Source organism: Lepidochelys kempii, chromosome 12 (assembly GCF_965140285.1).
Source record: "Lepidochelys kempii isolate rLepKem1 chromosome 12, rLepKem1.hap1, whole genome shotgun sequence".
Classification (NCBI taxonomy): domain Eukaryota; kingdom Metazoa; phylum Chordata; order Testudines; family Cheloniidae; genus Lepidochelys; species Lepidochelys kempii.
Window position 1 is genome coordinate 8,307,299 of NC_136391.1, and position 26,475 is coordinate 8,333,773.

General features: G+C 47.1%; 1 protein-coding gene across 13 annotated transcripts in view; it reads right to left on the minus strand.

Annotated features, from left to right (window-relative positions):
* The window catches only part of CPNE2 (copine 2), a 205,538-nt gene that overhangs the window by 150,378 nt on the left and 28,685 nt on the right, over positions 1 to 26,475 (minus strand). For 4 of the 13 annotated variants that reach the window (XM_078848086.1, XM_073307434.2, XM_073307435.2 and 1 more), the window contains exons 1-2: positions 21,049 to 21,363; positions 15,867 to 16,063 (exon numbers count right to left, since the gene is read on the minus strand). In XM_078848086.1, coding sequence (XP_078704212.1) covers positions 15,867 to 16,063; positions 21,049 to 21,295 — 444 coding nt within the window. In that variant the 5' untranslated portion in view covers positions 21,296 to 21,363. Of the gene's footprint in view, positions 1 to 15,866; positions 16,064 to 21,048; positions 21,368 to 22,857; positions 22,913 to 26,475 lie in introns of those variants that run through there. The other 9 variants (XM_073307432.2, XM_073307441.2, XM_073307443.2 and 6 more) reach the window with 7 other exon arrangements.

The window sequence follows — 26,475 nt, forward strand, 5'->3', positions numbered from 1 at the left end:
GCAGCCACAAGGCTACCGAGATTTATGATCAGGCTGCAATTGCCTCCTAGGGACCCCATCAGCCAGGTGAGACTAGCCCAAGCACAGAACAGTCCAGCCACACTCCCCATCTCCCTGTGCATGGCCCCCAAATGCTCCTTCTGCTGGGAGCAGGGCTGATAAAGAGCCTTTCCAGCTACTCCATACTGGCCAGGGCACCTGATTCATAGGGTGTATTCCACTTCCCCATTAGGCTGTTTTAGCGGTGTAAGGGGGCCAAAAACCACAGGGAATCTGGCCCCTATTCCGGGTGTGAATTCTGTATTATTCCAAACTGCATCAACAAAACCATGAAGCCAGAGGGGCCTGTTTTTCTGCTAGCATCTGATTTATTGTGTTTTAAATAAGACCTTCACTGGCGCCTCAGTAACAAGATTAGACAGAATCCCCGTGGACCACATTGCAGAGAGCTCATTTTGCCCTCATTGCTTCGCTCCGTGCAATAGACCCGGAGCAGCAGAGCTGAGTAACCCTGTCTGCAGCCGGAGGACCCGATCCATGGGTTTAAAGTGAGCGGAGGAGACCAGCACAGGGTACCAGGCCACGGATAATTTCTCCCAACTTGCAAAACCCAGCCAACAACAAACCACTCCTACGACTGTGCTGAGCAAATGCTACAGCCTTAATTAGGATGCCAAAGACCCTGATTAGCGCTTCAGTTTGGGAGACCACTGAAATGACTACCCTCAAAAGCACTGTTATTTAAACTCTACATTATCACCACTACAGCACCTCTGGAAGAGGGTCGGGGAACAGAGCTGTGCCCCTGGGGCTAGCCTCGCTCGGAGAAAATAGCCCGGTTGTTGGCAGGGTGGGAAAAGAGATACACCGTGCGGAAGAAAAAAAGTTAGCAGGGACCAACAAGGTGACATTTATGGAGAAGCTGCAGCAAGATGAATAGATTATAAAGGTACTGTGATCACTTAGTCGGACTTCTTGCATAAGCATAGGCCATGCAACTTTCCTAAGTTAATTCTGGTTTGATTTACATTATACCGTTGTGTTTCTAATGGGGAGCAATGCTGGGGAAAAAAAGCCAGGGGCTCAAGGAAGGGGATCCTCATCAGCTATTGGGTTAAGCTGATCCCAAACGGTTAGTTATTTGAGTCTTGATATTACAGAAGGGCCCTCTGGGGGCTAGGGAACTGCTCCAATACCAAACTGTACAGGGTTATTGATCCCTCTAATAATAGAAGTTATTTACGGCTCCAAACACCTCTAATCACACCTCCCAGTTGTTCCAGATTTTGAAGAACATCTCTCAACTGGACCAGGCTGCCTACTCATCTGTGCTACAAAGGTAACGTGATCCAATTAAAATAGGACCATGCAGATCATTGTTGCTACCACTGTTATATCATTGCAACAAACCTCATACAAAGTGTGATATGTGGCCAGAAAGGGTTAAGCATCCTGCAGGATAAATGACAGAGTCAACCATTAGAGGCATGTGAGTGGTAATTAGAGCCACTCTATGGTAGATAGGCTAGAACTTTGAAATACAAACCTATATTGTTAGAAATTGGAGGGGATACTAATTGTATGTGTGTACTCATATGTTAGCCATGTAAACAGACAGTTCCTGTTTGTCACTATAGCTATTGATTCAGAGATCAAAAGGGAATTTTAACATTTAAATGAACTGTAAACATAGGATATAGCTGTGTTTGTCTCTCTTTGAAATGTAAAGCAAATCACCTGAAAACAATGGAAAACGGGCAATTGCCTTATGTTAATCTGTGTGGATGATTACCAGCGATCCTTAGGAAATGGATCTACTTCAGAAGTCCCCATAATTGCTTATTGTTTGCCAAAGGACTCTGAGCGGTCACAGAAGGCCTGGTACTGTATAAAAGACCTTTTGATCCCAATTCTTTCGATCTCAGACCTGCTTGATGCTTCAGGCAGGAGAAGCTTAAGTCCAAAGGCTGAGATCACAGTCATAAGCTGGAACACCCTGAATATGAAGATTGGACTATAACCTATGAACTAATTCTGAAAGAACTCTTTGCAACTATAATGCTCGCCATCTCTAATATGAATTCAATCTCAAGAACTGTACTCATGTCTGTATCTGTACTAATCCTTTAACCAATACACACTCTCTTTAATAAATTTTAGTTTAGTTAATGAGAATTGGCTGTAAGCGTTGCATAAGAGAAACTGAAGATTTCCTGGACAGACGTCAGGACATGCTTCTACGGGCACAACGTTCTGAAGATTCAGAGCAGGCTGCGGAGTGGGGACAGGAGGACGGTGAAGAAATTTGGCAGCATGTGACCTCCAGAAGAAGAAAGGGGAGCGTCCACGTACCAGCAACGCAGATACAGGTAAGTAACCGTTTTCATGTTCTCTCCACAGGTACTAATGTGGAGAGTGGACTAGATGATACATCTGAGGGAAGGGAACAGAAGGAGACTCCGCCAATTGGAAGGCAGGAGATGCACTGTCCTAGGGTTGGGGGTTCCACGACCACCGCTCCCAAGAGAAGGAGGTGGGTGGTGGTGGTCGGGGACTCTCTCCTCAGGGGGACTGAGTCATCTATCTGCCGCCCCAACAGGGAAAACTGAGAAGTCTGCTGCTTGCCAGGAGCTAGGATTCACAATGTGACGGAGAGACTGCCGAGACTCATCAAGCCCTTGGATTGCTACCCCTTCCTGCTTCTCCATGTGGGCACCAATGATACTGCCCAGAATGACCTTGAGCAGATCACTGCACACTACGTGGCTCTGGGAAGAAGGATAAAGGAGTTTGAGGTGCAAGTGGTCTTCTCGTCCATCCTCCCCGTGGAAGGAAAAGGCCGGGGTAGAGACCGTTGAATCGTGGAAGTCAACCAATGGCTACGCAGGTGGTGTCGGAGAGAAGGCTTTGAATTCTTTGACCATGGGATGGTGTTCCAAGAAGGAGGAGTGCTAGGCAGAGACGGGCTCCACCTAACGAAGAGAGGGAAGAGCATCTTCGCAAGCAGGCTGGCTAACCTAGTGAGGAGGGCTTTAAACTAGGTTCACCGGGGGAAGGAGAGCCCTGAGGTAAGTGGGGAAGTGGGATACCGGGAGGAAGCACGAGCAGGAGCGCGCGAGAGGGCAGGTCTCCTGCCTCATACTGAGAAGGAGGGACGATCAGCGAGTTATCTCAAGTGCCTATACACAAATGCAAGAAGCCTGGGAAACAAGCAGGGAGAACTGGAAGTCCTGGCACAGTCAAGGAATTATGATGTGACTGGAATAACAGAAACTTGGTGGGATAACTCACATGACTGGAGTACTGTCATGGATGGATATAAACTGTTCAGGAAGGACAGGCAGGGCAGAAAAGGTGGGGGAGTTGCACTGTATATATGGGAGCAGTATGACTGCTCAGAGCTCAAGTATGAAACTGCAGAAAAACCTGAGTGTCTCTGGATTAAGTTTAGAAGTGTGAGCAACAAGGGTGATGTCGTGGTGGGAGTCTGCTATACACCACTGGACCAGGGGGATGAGGTGGACGAGGCTTTCTTCTGGCAACTCACAGAAGTTACTAGATCACAGGCCCTGGTTCTCATGGGAGACTCCAATCACCCTGATATCTGCTGGGAGAGCAATACAGCAGTGCACAGACAATCCAGGAAGTTTTTGGAAAGCGTAGGGGACAATTTCCTGGTGCAAGTGCTGGAGGAACCAACTAGGGGCAGAGCTCTTCTTGACCGGCTGCTCACAAACTGGGAAGAATTAGTAGGGGAAGCAAAAGTGGATGGGAACCTGGGAGGCAGTGACCATGAGATGGTTGAGTTCAGGATCCTGACACAGGGAAGAAAGGAGAGCAGCAGAATACGAACCCTGGACTTCAGAAAAGCAGACTTTGACTCCCTCAGGGAACTGATGGGCAGGATCCCCTGGGAGAATAATATGAGGGGGAAAGGAGTCCAGGAGAGTTGGCTGTATTTTAAAGAATCCTCATTGAGGTTACAGGGACAAACCATCCCGATGTGTAGAAGGAATAGTAAATATGGCAGGTGACCAGCTTGGCTTAACAGTGAAATCCTTGCTGATCTTAAACACAAAAAAGAAGCTTACAAGAAGCAGAAGATTGGACAAATAACCAGGGAAGAGAATAAAAATATTGCTCAGGCATGCAGGAGTGAAATCAGGAAGGCCAAATCACACCTGGAGTTGCAGCTAGCAAGACATGTTAGAGTAACAAGAAGGGTTTCTTCAGGTATGTTAGCAACAAGAAGCAAGTCAAGGAAAGTGTGGGCCCTTTACTGAATGAGGGAGGCAACCTAGTGACAGAGGATGTGGAAAAAGCTAATGTACTCAATGCTTTTTTTGCCTCTGTCTTCATGAACAAGGTCAGCTCCCAGACTACTGCAGTGGGCAGCACAGCATGGGGAGGAGGTGACCAGCCCTCTGTGGAGAAAGAAGTGGTTCGGGACTATTTAGAAAAGCTGGACAAGCACAAGTTCATGGGGCCAGATGCGCTGCATCCGAGAGTGCTAAAGGAGTTGGCGGATGTGATTGCAGAGCCATTGGCCATTATCTTTGAAAACTCATGGCGATCCAGGGAAGTCCCGGATGGCTGGAAAAAGGCTAATGTAGTGCCCATCTTTAAAAAAGGGAAGAAGGAGGATCCTGGGAACTACAGGCCAGTCAGCCTCATCTCAGTCCATGGAAAAATCGCGAAGCAGGTCCTCAAGGAATCAATTCTGAAGCACTTAAAGGAGAGGAAAGTGATCAGGAACAGTCAGCATGGATTCACCAATGGCAAGTCATGCCTGACTAATCGAATTGCCTTCTATGACGAGATAACTGGCTCTGTGGATGAGGGGAAAGTGGTGGACGTGTTGTTCCTTGACTTTAGCAAAGCTTTTGACACTGTCTCCCACAGTATTCTTGTCAGCAAATTAAAGAAGTATGGGCTGGATGAATGGACTATAAGGTGGATAGAAAGTTGGCTAGATTGTCGGGCTCAACGGGTAGTGATCAATGGCTCCATGTCTAGATGGCAGCCGGTATCAAGTGGAGTGCCCCAAGGGTCGGTCCTCGGGCCGGTTTTCTTCCATATCTTCATAAATGATCTGAAGGATGGCGTGGATTGCACCCTCAGCAAGTTTGCAGATGACACTAAACTGGGAGGAGAGGTAGATACGCTGGAAGGTAGGGATAGGATACAGAGGGACCTAGACAAATTGGAAGATTGGGCCAAAGGAAATCTGATGAGGTTCAACAAGGACAAGTGCAGAGTCCTGCACTTAGGACGGAAGAATCCCATGCACCACTACAGACTAGGGACCGAATGGCTCGGTAGCAGTTCTGCAGAAAAGGACCTAGGGGTTACAGTGGACGAGAAGCTGGATATGAGTCAACAGTGTGCCCTTGTTGCCAAGAAGGCCAATGGCATTTTGGGATGTAAAAGTAGGGGCATTGCCAGCAGATCGAGGAACGTGATCGTTCCCCTCTATTCGACATTGGTGAGGCCTCATCTGGAGTACACTACAACAAGGATGTGGAAAAATTGGAAAGAGTCCAGCTGAGGGCAACAAAAATTATTAGAGGACTGGAACACATGACTTATGAGGAGAGGCTGAGGGAACTGGGATTGTTTAGTCTGCGGAAGAGAAGAATGAAGGGGGATTTGATAGCTGCTTTCAACTACCTGAAAGGGGGTTCCAAAGAGGATGGATCTAGACTGTTCTCAGTGGTAGCTGATGACAGAACAAGGAGTAATGGTCTCAAGTTGCAGTGGGGGAGGTTTAGGTTGGATATTAGGAAAAGCTTTTTCACTAGAAGGGTGGTGAAGCACTGGAATGCGTTACTGAGGGAGGTGGTGGAATCTCCAGGTTTTTAAGGCCCAGCTTGACAAAGCCCTGGCTGGGATGATTTAGTTGGGGATTGGTCCTGCTTTGAGCGGGGTGTTGGACTAGATGACCTCCTGAGGTCCCTTCCTACCCTGATATTCTATGATTCTATGATTTGGATAAGATCTGGAGTATTCATTAACCTGGGAGGTAATGTGTCCGATCCTTTGGGATTGGTAGAACTTTTCTATATGATCAATAAGATTTTCAGTAATCCTCATCATATTTGACTTGGGTGTCTGGGTGGAGGCCTAAGGCTGGGTTGCTTTAAGGGAACTGTGTTGCTGGCTTCTGGGTAACCAATGAGGTATTATAGAGCCTGTTTTGTGCTGGCTTGGTAAATCAAAGTATTGGAATCTCCATCAGCTTTGGGGATTGTTTGCCCCATTCTTTGCAGTGCACCCTAAGTAAGTGACCTAATTGAGTGGGGATTGGTCCTGCTTTGAGCAGGGGGTTGGACTAGAGGACCTCCTGAGGTCCCTTCCAACCCTGATATTCTAGGATTCTATGACCTCACTTGGCTCCCCTGAGACCCTGATCACAGCCCCTTTCCACAAATTTAAAGAGACTTCCCATTAACCTAGGGGCTGCTGCAAGGACCTGGGCGCCATGAGATCAGAAGTTCTGCTCTCATCCCGGCCGACTGCTGTACAGTATTTCCAAGCACTTTGAAAAAGACGGCTTTACCGCATTCACAGGCGGAAAGCTTCCCTTAGACCAGGTCTAGAGCCGACAATATTATAATCTGTCTGTTACGCTGCAATGCGCACCCAAATGCAGGTGGGCCACCTTCTGGTCCTTTGGCAAACGGTTGGATTGTTGGTATCACAAAGGTACCCTTCAAACCTGGCAGTGACCCATTACCAAGTACAACCCCCTTCTCATAACACAGCCAGGACACAGGAGAAAACCACCTCTCTCCTTTTCTTTCCTTAACCTTTATGGAATTATTTTAGTCCTGCAAAGAGTTAACCCAATGGAAAGAGTCATTTGGGTCCAAACATGGAAGAGAAGTTCTAGATTTTTAATCTGTCCCAGAAAGAGCAACAGACTAAATAAAGATTTCTGCATGGGCCAAGTAGAGCACCTTGAATTACAAGCAGAAAATGAGGAAAAGTTCCCCAAGTAACGGAGCCTGCCCAGGATGAACACAAATTTAAAGCTCCATAGCAGCAGAAGGGAGATAGATGTTCCATAGTCCTCAACAACTGGGGAGCGTTGTTATGGGGGTCTAAGGAAAGCTTGAGCTGGCAGGGTGATGAACCTAAAAGGGAGGGCCAGTCCAGAGTCTGCAGAGCCTCACTTTAACACCCCCAAGAGAGAGAAGGGGAGGAATGGAGGCTGAGGAGCCAGAACTCCTCATCTCTAACCCTGAGGCGAGAGAGGGAAACACAGAACAGGGACCAAGGAGCTGCTCCTGCTTACACCAGGTCTGAAATTTGGTCCTATGTCTCTCCATGCCTTCTGGTGTTTGACTTGGATATGTCAGACCGGATTTTCAACAGAGCTTCAGCTGCCATTTTAGGCACCCAAGTACGCAGCTGGAGTTTCAAAACAGCTCAGCGAGTGAGTGCTTTTGAAAACTCTGGCTCCAGGTGTGGGTGCTGGGCGTTTGAAAATCTGGCCCCGTATCTGCATGGGTCCGCTAGCTCCTTGGGGCAGAACCCTTTGTGAGCCACTTCCAGTGCAAAAGAAGGATTGGCCACGTTGCTGCTGCTGCACATGATCCGACAGTCCAGGCTATGAAATGCAAAGCGGGGACAGGATAGAAACTGCAGGATGAGACTCCAAGCAAGTCACGGGGTCTCTATCAATAGGAGGTGACCTGTGCAGGAGTGGCACAAAAGCAGCCAGACGTTCTCTCCAGGGCACACCAGGAATGGCATTCATCAGCGTGCCTCATTGCATCTTGCAGCGGCTCCTTTATGGTCAGAGCAACATGACATCAGTTCAATGGAAAGTTTAATTAAGACATGACTAATTTTTATGTAGCTCCTTGGCTTGTGTTTTTTCAAAGGCTGATTCACGGCAAATTTTCAGCGCCTGTTAAGCTTAGTGAGACAGAATCATGGCACCTAGGAACCAATCTGACTGCTAGAAACACTGAATCGCAATCTTTGTTGGTTCTGGCACCGCATGTTAAGACATTGCAGGCACCAAGTCTGGGGATATTTCTTCCGCTTAACTATAGCGCCATTGTCGTCATCTGGATTCATCGTTAGTGGGGGATTACTGACGGATTTTACCTACATTCTGAAGGCGTTTCAACTTCATGCTTTCTCCCACCTATGCCTCCTCCTATAAGGGAGTTCATCACTTCAACCCCATTACACACACACACACACACACAGAGTCTCGACTCGTCCTTCCATTGCAATCACAGAACATTTACATCGTATAGGGTACTGCAACGTGATCAGGGCACAAGATCACACGATGATATGCCGAGGGTCCCCAAAGCTACATCAGCCCAGTGACCGTCCTGTATCCAGACAAACCTGAAAATACTAGGGCAAAACCTTCTTGTTGCCACAGCAGCGCCTTACTGGGAGTAACACTGGCCAGTCCCAGGTCCCTGTCCCCCCACCCCCATTTGTGGATCCCAGCCAGCTGCTCTCTAAACCCGAACATTCAGCATTCAGGAGCAGTGACCATTGCCCCTTTCCAGCTGGAGGCAGCCCAGGGACTAGCAGCAAAGTTTAGCAATGTGCTGACCTTCGCTGACTCCTCAAAAGCAGAGTGTCTCAGAAACTGCCTGCCATAAATATAAAAGGAAGGGTAAACACCTTTAAATCCCTTCTGGCCAGAGGAAAAACCCTTTCACCTGTAAAAGGTTAAGAAGCTAAGACAACCTCGCTGGAACCTGACCAAAATGACCAATGAGGAGACAAGATACTTTCAAAGATGGGGGGGGGGGGAGGAAGGGGGACAAAGGGCTCTCTCTGTTTGTGTGGGTTTTTTTCTTTTTTTTTTCTTTTTTTTTTGCCAGGACCAGAGCAAGAATGCAGGTCAGAACTCCTGTAAAGAGTTAGTAAGCAATCTTGTTAGATATGCATTAGATTCTGTTTTGTTTAAATGGCTGATAAAATAAGCTGTGCTGAATGGAATCGATATTCCTGTTTGTGTCTTTTTGTAACTTAAGGTTTTGCCTAGAGGGATTCTCTATGTTTTGAATCTGATTACCCTGTAAGGTATTTACCCTCCTGATTTTACAGAGGTGATTCTTTTACTTTTTCTTCAATTAAAATTCTTCTTTTAAGAACCTGATTGCTTTTTTCATTGTTCTTAAGATCCAAGAGTTTGGGTCTGTGTTCACCTATGCAATTTGGTGAGGATTTTTATCAAGCCTTCCCCAGGAAAGGGGGTGTAGGGTTTGGGAGGATTTTGGGGGGGAAAGACGTTTCCAAGCGGGCTCTTTCCCTCTTATATTTTTATTAGACGCTTGGTGGTGGCAGCAATAAAGTTCAGGGACAAAAGGAAAAATAGTTTGTACCTTGGGGAAGTTTTAACCTAAGCTGGTAAGAATAAGCTTAGGGGGTTTTTCATGCAGGTCCCCACATCTGTACCCTAGAGTTCAGAGTGGGGAAGGAACCCCGACACTGCCCTTTCAAGAACAACTCTCTATAGTGTATTTCGCAAAGTAACAGGAGCTAAAAAAAGCAGAAGCAAAAAATAAACCACACACATTTGATTACGTCGTAAAGGAAGCTGGTGTTGAAGCCATCTGACACAATCTTATCGACAGCAAAAGAGGACTTTAGAATTATGGCAGGTTAAAGAGACACTGCATGACAAGATTAGAAATCCTGTGAATCTAACCCAGATCACCGCATTAGCATCAGTAAAAAAAATTCAAGACAGATGGGTTTTTGCTTTCGATTTAAATGGAATTTTAGTACTGTGGAAGGGTGCTGAGAATTCAGAGCCCTGGAGACTTAAGATCTTCTTTAGCCTCACAGAACAGGTACAACATGGCAGTGAAAGATTCCCATACCCCACCCAGGGTGCCCCATCAAAGTTCCTCAACCCTGACTTGAAGGGACCAACTCTAGGAGCTAAGGATAGTTCAGGCTATAACCCAGTAACCCAGTTCATTCATCGGCTTCTTTGCCAAGATCTTCCTGCTGTCAGTCCAATTCGTTCCAATTGTCAATGTTTTTTTGGTGGGGACTCCTGTCCTCAGGGACAATCTACTTGTTCCACTTAAGGCACAGAGTGGTACCTGTCCATAGCTATTAATTATCTTCTACCACTACTGGCCTGGACCTAATTCAAAGCAGTGACCTACAGGTTAGAAGCGAATGTCTCCACAATTCTCCCCGTGCTGTTTATGATTTTTCCATTCAGCGACTTGTTACATAAGGAAAAGTCTTCCAACACACTGCATCCCTCAGAATCAAAAATAAACCAGCAGTTCCTCGTACAAACATCTTGGCCCCGTGCCTTCTTCACGGCTTTTGTTGAACACTGAGCCAACACGTTTCATATGCACAATCTTGGGTTGTAATTTAAAAACGCAAAACTCCCACGCCATTGTGACAAGGGGACAGGCTGCCCATAATTCCTCAGAGCAACGTGTTCTCTAAATAGGGACCAGACACCAAAGAAAGACCAAAGGCTGCCCTTTAGAAAGTGGTGAACTCTTGGTTCTAAAGAGCTGCAGGAACCTCTACTATAAAGAGGGGAACATCCACCTCAATCCCAGGGGATAGGAGAGAGAGAAACTGGGGTTGGTTTTCTGGTGGTCTTAACAGAGAGCTGTCTAACTATGGCAAGTCTATAAGACACTCCATATCTACAGTGAAGTCCATGGTATTCTGCAATCCAACCTGCAGTAGCTCTCATCTATAAATGCAAAGGTTCGACCCATGCAGATCACAACTCCTAGCATGCAATGGTCTGCCTCCATCCACAAGGAAGACTGTCCAGATCAAGAAGGACCCTTACATGTTAGGGCCTGTAGTCTCCATGTGAAGGACGAGGAGACCTGCAGCATTGTCCCTCTTACGCAAGTGGTCCCATAGCTCCTAGGAAGTTGCCAAGATCCTTCCTCCCCAGCCCTTGAGTTGGGCCAGGTACGTCCTGCTTATCAAACACAAACAGTGCCCAAAGGGATTGTAAGTATTCCTATGTGTGCGATGTTCCCTAGTGCTGCATTCCAGTCTGAGGCCTGTTTTCAGCAGAGTATATGTTTGGCTGGGGCTTCTTTTTTTATTTTTTTGGATGGTAGATCCTTGGAATCTGGCCAGAACGGACTTAAATCATCAAATAATTCATCCAATTCACACACTATTAGTTTCATTAGCAGCTTCATACTGCAGAGGCAGAGTGCTTGAAACAAGACCACACAATGGCTCTCTGTGCTTTGCATTTTTAAGGGGGAACAAATTAGAGATCTTTGTTCCACTGTCACAGGGCTGGGTGGATGCTGGAGTTCCTTTTCTCCCAGAACAAACTCATGTTTGCAGGCCCTGCCATGGGGAGGGCACACAGCCTCAATTTAAGGGGTGGCAAAGGGAGTAAATGAAGGCAGTTCTCTGCTCATCAACCCACCAGGAGGAATCATGCTGCTAACGCTGATTTTCAACATGCGCGGGGCAGCGTGTTTCTCTTTAAGGAACCTCAGCTGGCCCTTGCTGATGGGTAACATTATTATTTGCAAAAGAAACTGCCCAAGAGCTGCTAACCTCTACAAGGTATGCTGCCTAGCTGCTATGAGCATTTTCCCAGATGTGCTAAAAGGAGTGGAAGTGATATTCTAGTTCTCTCCCTCTAGGTTTACAGCTTATGTTTTCTCCTCCTCCACGTGTGCCTTTGGAAACAGGCTTCTTGATAACAGGATAAGCCTTCAAATAACGCACATCGCTAATCTATGCAACCTTGTCTTCTGAAAATGGTTAACCATATCTTCCCCCTCCTCCCACTTGAGTTTTTGATCTTGTCCTTCTTTAGCAGATAGGCTCTTTGTTGCCACAACCCTCCTACTTCAGGTCTGTACAACGTCCAGCACAAATGGATAAGATTTCACACTCTCAGATTTCCTCTCAACTTTCCTAGACCCGTCAAACTACAGCAGGGAAATAACTTGGTTTTAGTTCTGTTCTCCCCAAGGATGTTAGTTTTGACATGGTGACATGAGCTATAAGGCTATAGGGCAGGGGTGAGCAAACTACGGCCTGCAGGCCGGATCTGGCCAGTCAGGGCTTTGGATCCAGCCCGCAGGATTGCCAGCCCCATGGCCCAGCAGGGCTCAGGCAGGCTCCCTGCCTGCCCTGGCCCCACGCCAGAAGCAGCCAGCATCACGTCCCTGTGGCCCCTGGGGGAAGGGGGAGCAGAGGGCGCCGTGTGCTGCCCTTGGCTGCAAGCACCACCCCCCGCAGCTCCCATTGGCCGGGAACGGGGAACCACAGCCAATGAGAGCTTCGGGGGAGGTACCCACAGGCGAGGGCAGCACGCAGAGCCCTCTGTCCCCCCCTCTTCCCCAGGGGCCGCAGGAACATGGTGCCGACCGCTTCTGGGAGCAGCGTGGGGCCAGGGCAGACAGGGAGCCTGCCTTAGCCCTGCTGCGTGCCACTACCACCCTGGAGCCCACACCCTGAATCCTTCCTGCACCCCAACCCCCTGCCCTGAGCCCCCTCCTGCACCCTGCACCCCAACCTCCTGCCTTGAGCCCCCTGCTGCACTCCGCACCCCTCCTGCGCTCCAACCCCCTTCCCTGAATCCCCTGATGCACCCCTCCTGCGCTCCGCACCCCAGCCCTACATTCCTGGCCCTGCATGCAATTTCCCCATACAGATGTGGCCCTCAGGCCAAAAAGTTTGCCCACCCCTGCTCTAGGGTGTTTGGATCTGATGGCGAAGAAACAAGCCACGACAGTGTTAAGATGTAGCTTCTGCTCAGCGTCTCCTCCAATAAAGGGTGACAGGTGCGGCGCATACGTCTCATCCAGCCAAGCACGATCAAGACTCATGAACAGTTCAAAGGCTTTTCCCAGTGAGTCACTGACTGGACTGCAGTTCACACAGCATATAACTGAACCTCATCACTTTAGTGCCTCTCCTTTTTCTTGCCCAGGGGCCCCCACCTGCTGTTCCCAAACTATTAATCTGAAATTCATTAAGGGCCTGACCCCAGTCCATTGACCTCCATGGGCTTCGGATGAGGCCTTAGGTATTCAAACACAACCCACCTCCAGAGTCTCCCTGAACAATGCAAATCAACAGCAGTACCCAATATACACCAGTCCAAACCTGCACCATCATGTAACATTCAATACTGACCGAATAACTAGCCAATTCAAAACAAAAGAGCCGTTTCATACCTGGCTGGGGCTCCAAACAAACAGCTCATCATACAACTTGGAATGGCACCTCTGGATTCTAACGAGGGCCTTGGCACCCGGGACACCGCATTAGATTAGCATTGCAGTGTGCTCAGATTGGGCTCGAGTCATTAGGGATCATGACAGCATTGCCCCAAGCCTCTACATGTCGCATAGGACCATGGATCGTGACTCGGTCAGCTCTGGAATGTTAAGGAATCATTTTAAGCCTTCACTGTGCCATGACAGAGGTTGACATTTCCGAGCCCTGTGATCACAATTCTAAGATTTTTGTCAAAATGATAAATGAGACAAGTCTGCGAGATGAATGTAACAGCAGCGAAACCAGACGCATCACAGTGAGAACTCACATATCCACACTTGCGGGTCTGAGAAGATCACTTGTGCCGACCTAATACAGAGGCTTTCAGGCAAACTTGGGAATGTTCTGAAGTTTCCAATACCCACCAGAGATGATCACGCTTAGCTGATCATTCCTCTTAAAAGAAAAACACTGATCAAACACGAAAAGGCACTGACGCATGCAACCATGTCTAAATAAAAGACAGACAGACCATACGTGACGGGTTGGATCACACAAACCCCTTTGGGACTGCCACCTGATGTGCCTAGACTACCTCTGAGCTCATTTTCCCTGCCAGCTTGGGACTTCAGTAGAATCATAGAATCACAGGGTTGGAAGGGACCTCAGGAGGTCATCTAGTCCCACCCGCTGCTCAAAGCAGGACCAATCCCCCATAGTTGCCCAGATCCCTAAATAGCCCCCCTCAGGGATTGAACTCACAACCCTGGGTTTAGCAGGCCAATGCTCAAACCACTGAGCTATCCCTCCCCCCTTGTTTGAGCCAGACATGCTTGCCTGCTGCAAACACAGATCCAAGTCTGAACCACGTCCCCCACAAGCTACAGGCTTAACTGAAAACAGCTTAAGAAGTGCTCCTGTCTCCAGTACTTGGATACCCAGCTACCCATGGGATCCAAACCCCAAATAAATCCTTTTTACCCCGTATAAAGCTTATACAAGATAAACCCATAAATTGTTCGCCCTCTATAAACACTGATAGAGAGATATGCACAGCTGTTCACCCCCCGCAGTATTAATACTTACTCTGGGTTAATAATTAAGTAAAAAAAGTGATGCTACTCCATATAAAAAGTAGGATTTAAGTGGTTCCAAGTAATAACAGACAGAACAAAGTAAATTACCAAACAAAATAAAACAAAAGATGCACGTCTAAGCCTAATACAGTAGAAAACTAAATGCAGGTAAATCTCACCCTCAGAAATGTTCCAATAAGCGTCTTTGACAGACTTGCTTCTTTCTAGTCTGGGCCCAATCCTTTCCCCCGGTACAGTCCTTGTTCCAGCTCAGGTGGTAGCTAGGGGATTTCTCATGACTGCAGCCCCCTTTGTTCTGTTCTACCCCCTTATATAGCTTTTGCACAAGGCAGGAATCCTTTGTCCCCCTCTGGGTTCCCACCCCTCCTTCTAAATGGAAAAGCCCCAGGTTAAAGATGGATTCCAGGTCAGGTGACATGATCACATGTCACTGTAAGACTTCCTTACCCACTCATTGCGCACACGTATTCAGGAAGACTTACAAGTAAACAGAGCCATTTACAACCAAATTGTCCTGGTTAATGGGAGACATCAAGATTCCAAGCCACCATTAATGGCCCACACTTTGCATAATTACAGTAGGACCTCAGAGTTATATTTCATATTTCGAGTTTCAGATACAGGAATGTTACATTTATACAAATTGAATGACCACACTCAGTAGATTATAAGCTTTGTAATGATAATTTACAAAGAGACCTTTTGCATGAAGCATATTCCAGTTACATTATATTCACACTCATTAGCATATTTTCATAAGATCATATAGAGTGCAATGTCACACCATAAACAATTCAGGTGACGGGACTGCAAAAACGTGGACACTTGTCCAAACAACTTGGCTTAATTTTAACAGGAACTAAGTGTCCAACTGGGCTTAGAGAGCTTTGAAAATCTCTCCCTCAATTGTCTTTAAAACTGGGCTATATATATATCCCATGGGCACAAGCTCTCATGCAATTCCCATTACTTCCTGCTTCCAGTCCAGCTGGAAGCACTAAGACAAAAGTCTGTGTATTTCAGTACTTCTGCCACAAATTTTGACTAGGCTACAGGGACAGGCCTAGGGGAACACGGAAGACATTTTAGTGTTAACTTGTTCCAACGATGGCACAAGCAGCTGTGGCTCTGATTGGGAGAAGGTTCTGGTGATTTCTTGTTTTACGTGCACTTGTTCACCCAGCCCTCCTTAAATAGCATTCATTTTATTACCCCTTTTTACTGAATTCAGTAAATTCAGTAATTCAGATGAAATCAAAACTACCCCACGTAGGAATGTATTACATAGAAGTTTGTGAAAATAGTGGGGTTTAACTGATCGAGCCATTCAGTCTAGAGAACATTTGTAAATGGAGTCACTTGACCCTTCCGTGCCACAGTTTCTCCACTCTGTATTTCCTGTCCATTCAGGCCCTGATCAGGCAAACATTTAAGGACATGCATAACTTCACTCACGCATGTAGCGCCATTGGCTTCAGTGGGACTATTCCCATGAACACACAAACAGCATAGGGTAGACAATGTGTGACTCACCTCTGTCCATTTGCCATTGACGTCTATGAATAAGACACAAAACGGGTCAGATTTGGAGGTCACGTCCCTGTCCAGAAGGTTTTGGCCGCACACGGATAATTCGACTTTGCAAACACAGTACTGGGTCCCGATAGGCCCAGCAGGAGAGGGGCTTAATGTATACGCCATGGACTCCAGTAGGAAAAACTCCAGGCAATCTGCGGGAGACAAGGAAATGTAGGGAAGCGTCAGACATGGCAGAAAAGCAAACAGCGGGCTTATCGTAAGCAATACTACGTCAGCTCAGGCTTCAGCAGCAGAGCTCCCAAAATACCCAAAGTCTGAGCCTTTTACATGAGCTCCATCCTGACACAGGACTTCCCATCCTGATTATTTTGTCTGTGTCTTCTATTCATGTTTACATCATCAAGGCCCAAGTGACCAGAGAGAAGATTCCTGATATCGGAAGACATTATAACCCAGCAGATTAAAAAATAAAGTCCAAGAGCTCCAAGTTAGAAAATTGAAAAGAGGGTTTTTCTTTTTTGTAACAGTGAATGTAATGGGGCGTGGTTTTTCCATCAAGTTTGGAGGCCTTTCTCAAAGAGAGACACTCTTGCTCTCAAGAGTTTCTGTGTTTCTGGGCTCAGTGTTCACGTGCATGAGGGAAAAAGAATTCCCTCCACTGCAGGAATTATTGGTTGAAATTCTATAGCTTGTGTTATAGACAAGGTCACACTAAATAATTTGTAGGTCATAAGGCTGAAAGAGACCATTGTGATCATCTAGTCTGACCTCATGTAGGATACTGGCCATAGGGCTTCCCTGAATTAATTCCTGTTTGGACTAGAGCATTGCTTTTAGAAAAACATCCAAGATTGATTGAAATATTTCCAGTGATGGAGAATCCACCACAACTCCTGGTAAATTATTCCAACGGTTAATTACCCTCACTGGTAAAAGTGTGCATCTTGTTTCTGTCATTTGTCTAGCTTCAACATCATCTGAAATAAGAAGCAGAAAGGCGCCAACAACAATCATCATCGAGGGAAGGAGGTGGAAAGACTAGCAATTCTGGGAAGATCCTAGTGAACAGAAACGAGACTTTCTTGACCACTTCTATTAAGCTCTTGCCACGATGCTGCAGAGCCGCAAAGTGTGTGCTGGCATTTAAAAATAAGTCAATGTGTGTCCAATACCCAACAGTTAAATTGGAACAGGATGGTTTGGCCACACCCTAGAAAAAACAAACAAACAAACAAAAAAAAAACCACACAGCAAGTCCGGTATCTGAGTCAGCAGCTACACCCTTTACACAAATCTACAGAGGCTCAGGTCAGGCTCTAACATTTATCCTAATAAGGAAGCTATTCATGGGGGCATATCAACACTGGAGGTAATTTCCAACTGAGACTGCAGGCCTCCCACCACGAGTGGGACAGGAACTGGCACGGCAGGCCAGCAAACACAGAGCTAGAAAAGCTGCGCGTAGCCTTGCGTATCTGACAATGGAACACTGTCCCACCACATTTATACCACCGAAGAGCAACACTGAAAGCCAACAGATGCTATTTCACTACATCGATTTTAAAATCAGACTGAAAGGACTTCAAAGAAAAACATTCTTTGGCAGCGTCTGTAATTTAGACATTGCCGTCTTGTGCATGAGCACTGGAGAGGGGGAGACATTTTCCAGAGTCTCAGGCCTTGCCCACACTGGAGTGGTGGTGGAGACGGGGCTGTTATACTGCATTAACTCTCCTGCTACAGTTAAACCAGTGCAGCTTCTGCCAGTGTGGATGCAGTTACATAGGCATAAACGATGCTTTATGTCAGTGTAACTATTCCAGTATGGGAAGGGGAATGAACTATACTGGTACAAGGCATCTTTATACCAGTATAATTGCACCCACGCTAGGGACTGTGCAAACAAACTCTAGCCAAAGTAGTATTGTGTTTAGACTAGTCTTCAGTTATTTAGGAGCCTATGTTACATTTTCAAAAGTGACGTAGGCACTGAAGAACCAAGATTTTAAAAAGTGACAAGAGATTTTGGGTGCCCAATCCCCAGGGCCTGAAAGGAGCCGGATTTTCAGAAAGGGCTGAACCTCCACCCTTTGAAAAACCAGTCTGTATTAAAGTATCTCTTGTTTGGCAGCCAAAAATCTCTACTTAATTATAAAAATCAGGGCTCAAGTCTCATTGAAAGCCAATGGGATTTAGGCCCTCAAGGGCCCAAGTCACTTTTGGAAATGGGACTTAGACCATTTTTAAAAGATTTCTCCTGGCCAACACTTTTTGGATAATGTTGTTGTTTTTGCTAAAATTTAACAACAACCACCACCACTATATTCAAAGGTTGATCACAAAAAGATTTAACCAGCTCTGAGAGCCTAGAAGTGAATGATTGAAAAACAGACTAACCAGCAAAACAGATTAGTTTATTCTCATTGTCCAAGCTGAGAGAAATGCAACAATAAATGAACAGTAAACTAGATTTTAAATATTCTATTTTAATAATCCAAGGAGTAACAATAATATAAGAAAGAAAACCAGTGATGCATCAAAATCTAAACTAAAAAAAAACCCAAAAACTGGTTAATACAGAGAATTCTTCCCCAGGTATCTGCCTGGCAGGTCTTGCCCACATGCTCAGGGTCTAACTGATCGTCAAATTTGGGGTTGGGAAGGAATTTTCCTGTGGGTCAGATTTGCAGAGGCCCTGTGGGGTTTTCTATCTTCCTATGCAGCGTGGGACACGGGTCACTTGCAGGTTTAAACTAGTGTAAATGGTGAATTTCTCTGTAACTTGAAGTCTTTAAACCATGATTTGAGGACTGCAGTAACTCAGCCAGAGGTTAGGGGTCTATTTCAGGAGTGGGTGAGGTTCTGTGGCCTGCGATGTGCAGGAAGTCAGATGAGATGATCACAATGGTTCCTTCTGACAAAGTCTATGAGTCTAGGAGCTGACGCTTTCTGAAAGCTGTAAAATCTGATTTTTAAAAATTAGAAACATTGAATAGGGCGGTAAACCGCAAACAACTGTACAGATGTTCATGCTTTTAGGAAAGAATTTTTATTGCCAATGAAAAAGGATGGCCCCTTGGCCCATCCGACACACAGGGTTTGTGTTGGTATAGCTATTTTGGTCAGGGATGTGACTTGTTACCAAAACAGAGATTGAACTGGAACAACCCCTAGCGTGCCTATGGTTATATTAGTATAAAGGTGCTTTATACTGGTGTAGCCGGTGTCCTTTTCCATACAGGAATGAGTTCACCAGGGTAGATAAAACTGCATCCATACTAGGTGGGTCGTATCACTTAAACTCCAGTAGTATGGTTCAATTTTTGTGCCTGGACAAGGCAATTGAAATTCCTCTGTGTAGCCACAGGGCAGGTACAAAGCAGACAGGAGCACCTCTGAGGGTAAAATGAATGGTTCATGCCTCGGGCCCCACCAAACTCGTGGCCATGAACAATGTGTCACGGATCCTGAAATCTGGTGTCCCCCATGAAATCTGGTCTTGTGTACTTTTACCACTCTCGGCTATTATCAGAGGAGGGGGTCACAGTATTGCCACCCTTACTTCGGTGCTGCCCCCTTGTGATCCCCATTTGGGTCGGGACCCCCAGTTTAAGACATGCAAAGTCTGGGCTTTACATATACTTTGCCGTTTTTAAATACTTATTCATGTTTTGTTACAACACTGTGAAACTGAACATTTAAATATCTGAAACCCTGAAATTCAAGCTTTTTAAAATGCTACAACCATGAAATCTATGAAAAAATGGACCAGGAATTCGGTAGGGCCCTATTCATGCCCATTCAGCCATTAGCCTCTCTGTTGAGAATGCCAACACAACTGCCCATTTGTGTTAAATGTAACATTGGTTTTGGTGACATCGAGACCTGCACACTAAGAAGAACTAGACAAAGAGCCACATTTCACTGCCCATAAGCCTCGAACATCTGTCTACTGATAAGGATGTTGGGTCAGCACTGACCCAGGCTGGGGTTGAACCAGCTACATAGAGGGAGGAAGGCTTCATATGCAATAACTCAACTTCCTGTGTACTGTGATCTTAATGTGGTGGTAGAAATAGAAAGTCTGGGTCTCGCATCATTTCCGGGAAACTCAGGAAGAGCTTTCTGTTGATTTAGGAAGGGCCGTTTTAAGGTCTTTGAAAAGGAAACTCCAGGACGTTGGTGGAACCCAAGTTCCCCACTTTCTACTCCTTCCCCTGCCTTAAGATTAAGGCTTCTGTCCTGGTATAAAAGGGTCGTTGCCTAATTCTAAATTACCAGCCCCTTTTCCATGCCCCACCTTGCAGGACAGAATGGTGGGAAATGTACCCAGAGAAAAAAAGGGGGGCTCAGACCAACAGGAGAAAAGCCTGCATGAGTGAGTGACTATCACTGCAGCTACTGACGGCTAATGTAGGCAACGTTCCTAGGGAGCACTCAGACAGCAGAGGGCTAACAATGGTGAACTGCTTTTGTAACCAGGCCCCTAATTCAAAGATAGACTTGATGGAACACCCAGCCTCTTCTAGCAGCAAATGCTGGATTCAAGTACCTCTGTGTGCCATTCCTGAGCAACGAGGGGGACAAATTCTTAAGCAAACCTGCCACTAGATGCTGACACATCTAGAGAGCCTCCCAGCTCTATTCCTGTGCTCTCCAAACACCCTTGAGAGAAAGGGTTTCTAAACAGCAGGGCTTCCTCGCTGCCTCTAAAGCCACCTCACCTGGCTGGAGCTGGGCTACTGGCTGGGGCAACGGAAAGCAAACACAGGCTGGTGTTTCATCCGGGATTAGACGTGGCCAACATTCTAATTTACCGAGGAACGCTTCCCTCCCCTCCGGTGACGTCAGCCCATTAGGCTCAGTTGTAAACCAGTTTAAGCGCCCCAGAGCCACTTACCTCTGATATGGCAACATTTCACATCAGGTTAACAAAAGAGCCAAAACTGGCGAGAATCAGGCCAAATGTATTTTTTCCAGGTGGAAGTCCCTGAATGCAATACCCCCGTCTTAAATACACACCGTCAGAGTGGATGGTCCCAGGTCCACTATTAGCTAACCTTCAGGGAGAGCTGGCATTGAGGAGCAACACACCTGATGATGATACTACCTATGTTAATGATCCAGCCCAGAAGAGTTCATTCAACCCTAAAACGCAAATTAAAACACGCATCACCTGTCTCCGCTGTTTCGGTTTGAAAGGGAAAGAAGTTTTCCAGCCCTTCCTTTTCAGTGTAGTGCTCCTGAGTTCCTTTTAAATTAAGCTTCCAGTAGATTTCTGGCACCAGGGTGGAGATCAGATTTAAACCGTGTGTATTTTCCAGGAGTTTGTGGAAAGCGAAAGGGCTTCTGTTTGGCAGTTTCAGTGTAGCCTGTATAACCAGCCCTGCATCCAGACACGACTGCTGGGACCGGGTAGGCATAGAAGTCTATCACACAGCGGCACTCGCTGCTGTGCTGGGGAGCGAACAGGATCACTACCGTGTTTCCCGCCGTAGAGAAATGGGTCCAGGGCAGGAGGAGAATGGAAATCACTTGTGCCAGCTGTCCAGTGATATCTGGGATAAGTCCTGTTTCCTCGGGCTGAGCTCACACACAGTTCTCGCAGGCCATTCACCGATGCCTGGGACCCGTTAACGACACTGCAAAGCTTGCGTCACAGCACAAAGACATTTAGAGCAGAGATGGGCCTGAGCCACAAGTCTGGATCTGAAACCGCTCAAGGTTCAGCATGAATGTTCCGAGCTGGAGTTATGGCACAACCCATTCCAGAGAAAGGGGGGCAGCTTTGAAGAGCGGATCGGAATCTAAATCTTCCCCCAAACCGGGGATGCTCAGGTGCAGGGTTTTGGTTGAGCCCCATCTCTAGCGACGTCGAGGGGAAGAAAAATAAGACAGTTTTACGCAAGAGCAGCTCTACTTCCTTGTTAAAGAGCAGCAGATGGGCACAAAGAAGGGACAGGGGGAAGTGGTGGGCAGGACACACGACCTGGAGAATAGAGCGATTTGCAGGTGCTGATAATAAAGATGCACGGGATTAAAACGGGGCGGAAATCTTCTGCTTCAGTGGTTTTTTGACAGACAATTGGGTTTTCAACTAAATGAAAGTTTTTGCAGAAAGCTTCTGCTTTTGGGTCACATTTAAAGCCCTACAAACTTTTGGGTTTTCCGGTTTCTTGACAGTCTAAATTTTTCAGGCAGGTGGGGGGAAGGAGGGGGAAAGAGGGGGGACAACATTTTTCTGACTAGTCCTACAAGTGATCCCTGGGGTAGGAGGAAAGGAAGAACATAAGAATGGCTATACTGGGTCAGACCAATGGTCCATCTAGCCCGGTATCCTTTCTTCTGACAGTGGCCAATGCCAGGTGCTTCAAAGGGAACAAATAGAACAGGTCATCATCAAGTGACCCATCCCCTGGCATCTACTCTTAGCTTCAGGCAAGAGGAAGTCTTTAAGCCAGTATCCTTCCCATACTCCTGTTCTTTGAGACCGGCTCATGGAAACGCCACTCCAAAACTGCAAACATCATCTTCCTCTAGGCTGCTAAATGGCCTCTGCTTCCATATGGCAGGGTATTAAAATGTGATTTTCGTCTTCTTTTATTTACCTCGCATAGGCATGAACACTGATCAATATTCTCTCTCTCTCTCACTCTCCAATTGTGCCGGCTCTGTTCCCACCCTGTTAAGGGTCAGTGGTTTATGCCTGCTCCTAGCTCCATTTGCTAATGGTTGAATCTTTGTACCAAGGAGCATGATAATCCTGATTGTTCATTTCCGGAGGAGAGGAGGGAATAGGGGTCTCCTTCAGTGGTTACAAGTCACAGTCAGTTAAACAAAAAACAACAACTGGAAATGTGCAATCAGCATTGTCTAAACCAGCTAAATTGAGCCCCAGGTTCAGCAAAGACAATGGGGGTCAGTGCACAGGACACTGGACTGGAAGGCAGGACACCTGGGTTCTGCTCCAGGCACTGCTACCAACCTGCACCTTCAGGGAGCCGCTTCACGTCACTTCTGTGCATCAGTTTCCCTAACTGAAAGGCAGGAATAATGTCCACTCTGAGATCTATGGATAAAAAGCATTATCTACGAGCTCAGTATTATGACTAATTGTTCTCCTACCACCTTGTCTCTGGCAGGATTCCCCAGTGACACACAATAACGAGGCAGGTTGGAAAGGCACACTGAAGTTGTTATCTATACAGGTGTGTAGCTAACAATTTGAACTTAGAACATACACACACCAGCTGTTCCATTGTCTCTGGCCTGCCCAGGTACACTTGCCATTATTCACAACAGGCCCATCCCATTCTGGTGTAAATGGAGCCGTGCCAGTTTACACCAGCTGTAGATCTGTCCCCGTATGATCACTAACACACCAGCTGCGGTGAGAGGCCTAACATGTGAACAAAGGGCAGGGGAAAACATCCCCCCCAAGCACCTTATGGAACATCGCCCGAGGAGAACAAAACATGTGCTTTGGGATGTACATTGCGTATGCCCACCCAAAGTCAGACATTTATACACAGTACACGTCTGCTCACACCATAAGCAGATCCACACAGCGGTGGTGATTGAAATTCACTCCACATTGGGAAAAAAACCCAAAGTTTTCTAAATTCTCTAGCCTCATTGTCCAGGTTGCCACGATTTCTGCCTCGCATTTAAAAATCAACTCTCACAATAGGCTTAATTTTAACTCCTGCTGGAAAAATCTGAGCTCTTTGATAGGCATTAATTGCGTTTATTTAACTGACAGGTACAGACCAGCAAGGGAGGGGCCATAATTTCAGATCCTGCATGGTCATGGGAGGATTCCAATTACTGGTCGGGAAGTAAAAGGAGAGCAGCCTAATTTCCCCTTTACACATCCCAAGGCCTCTAAAACCTCAGACATTATTTCTCTTTCCAGGGCTTGATTCTGATCTCACTTATAACCATGTAATTGGTTGGTCTGGTTTACTCTGAAATGAGACCAACATTGCCAAGAATGTAACATGCCGCCATTTTAAGGAGAAATGCGGGATTTCAAAAAGGACCCAGGATGCGGAAAGTCTCCGAGAGGGGTGTACATCGTGAAATGAACAAAAGGAGGAAAATCTTCTAGCCCCATCCATCCCAGAAGGGGGGGTATCTGCCCCAAGAAATGGTGGCTTGACGTTTGAGAGTGTCGGATCTTCTGGCCGCCTCTGTCCCCCGAAGCCTGGTTTTCCAGTTAACACATTAGATCGCCCCACCCCTTTTTTCCTTTTTTTTTTTTTTTTAAACACACATCATGCAACCAAAGCCTTAAAATAGCCAGACCCGTTCTATTTATACCACTGTGTCTGTTTGCCTCTGCCTCCCAAAAGCAAACACAGTCCCGCAGTGCTGGCAGAAGCCCAAACCTCGGCTATTGCTCCTAAAAGCAGAGGGAGTAAATGACTCTGTGGAGGGGCTTTTCCTCAGTACAGACTGGCATCATAACAACTGTCTTTCCCTTGCACATCCCTCGGGTTTGCTCCCTGTCATGCCTCTAACAGGGGCCTTAGGCACTTCAAAAGCAGCATTACGATTACGGTAGCATCTGGAGGCCTCAAGGAACTAGTGTGTATTGTACAGAAGAGCTCACAAGCCAAACAGACAAGATGGGGGAGGGGAAGCCGATGTGAAGTGATTTGCCCAAGGCCGCATGGCACATCAGGGGCAGAGCCAGGAACAGAACCTCAGCCCAGGTCTCTCAAGTCCTAGCCTGCAGCCCTGTCTACTAAACCACACAGCTTGCCAAGCTGCAAGGCAGAAATTTCTCTTTGTGGTAGATGCTGGACAGCGAACAAAGGAGCAGAGGCACTAACCTCTCCCACTTCTCCTTCACCAGGCACTCAAGGCCAAGCCGAGGAGGCCACACTGAACTACGCCAGCTAAGGATCTGGCCCTCGAGTGCTAACATTTTATCATGTGCATTCAGTGCCGGGGAGAGGTGACAAGTTTACAGCCCTGGAGTCTGAAGTGCTGGATTTAACAGGTACATCAGCAGCAGCTTGCCCCACATGGCCCCATCAGTATCCCTCAACCTAAGAGTGAGGGGGAAGTTCAGTCCCCCGGGCCCTTTCAATCCCTGGCCTCTCTTGCAGACGGCAATGGCTGTTTACAAGATGTGCCCTGGAGATGGACTCGGTCCGGGCTCCCGGCTCTGAGCCTTTCTGCACTGTAGGGGCGTTTGCAGGGCTTAAGTTGAGCTGGAGCTGTCCGGAGCAGAGCGCCGGTAAATATTTTCAAACCCCCTGGGGATTTTAATAGCATGCGGGGGAGAAGAAGCGGTCCAGAAAATACTTTGAGAATTTAAGCCCTGAGCTTTTGCATGCAGAGCAGAACTTTGCGTTATAGCCAATCCCTCGTAGGATCAGACCTGAGAGCAACTCAGTTCACAGAAGCTACCCAGAGAGAGGAACAATTCTTAGACATCCTGGCTGCCCTGGGGTGGATTTCAAGCAGCAACATTATGGCCGAGGCCTCCGAAGGTATGTCTCTGCTGCAATTAAATGGCTGCGGCTGGCCTGTGTCAGCTGACTTGGGCAGCAAAAATTGCAGTGTAGACGTTTGGGCCTAGGATGGAGGCCCAGCTCTGGGATCAAGCCTGAGCCCTCACACCTACTCTGCAACCTTACAACCCCGCAGCCCGCGTCGGCGGATGCAGGCCAACCCTGGCTGTTTAACTGCAATGTAGACAGAACTGGAGTTTGTACGCTCCTTCAAACAGCTGGATCGGTTACGCGGAGGGATTTTTATTGGCCTAGATAGCCCCCAAAAGGTAGCAAGGGGATGCCAGAAAGGTGGGTTGGTCTCGATTTATAACTCTGCTATCAAAGGTAGGCGGTTATCATTGTGCTGTTAACTTCACCAGTTCAGTATTTTCCTCTGGAGAACTGATTGACTCCGATTTTTCTGGAGATTCCCAAGGAGACGCATTCATTACAATGACTGCTTGCAGGGGAGCGCTGAGTCTGCCCCCCACACTAACCCCACTCTCCCTCATGTTCCAGCAGTTTACACTGTGGTATTCTGAGCTTGCTCCCCACCTCAGGGAGAGTGGGGGGTAGGAGGAGGACGGGCATGTGAAGGCAGCACCAGGTGTGAGCACTGCCCAGAGCAAGAGGACTTGTGACCCAGTAAAGCTCTTGACTGAGATTGAAGAAATCAGAGTTCAGTTCCTAGCTGTGCCTAGAGCTCCCTGTATGCCTGTGAAATAAGTCACTTCACTCCCCTGGGCCACAGCTCTCACCCTGTGAAATGGACAGAGCAATCCCCTCGCTCTTGCTCCAATCCCTCAGACAGAGATAAAACACCTACAAGATCTTTATGAAGCCTTCTTACAACTACAATACTCACCTGGGGAAGTGAGGAAACAGATTGACAGAGTGAGACGGGTACCCAGAAGTCACCTATTACAGGACAGGCCCAACAAGGAAAATAACAGAACACCACTGGCCATCACGTACAGCCCCCAGCTAAAACCTCTCCAGCACATTAACAATCTACAACCTATCCTGGAAAATGATCCCTCACTCTCACAGACCTTGGCAGACAAGCCTGTCCTCACTTACAGACAGCCCCCCAACCT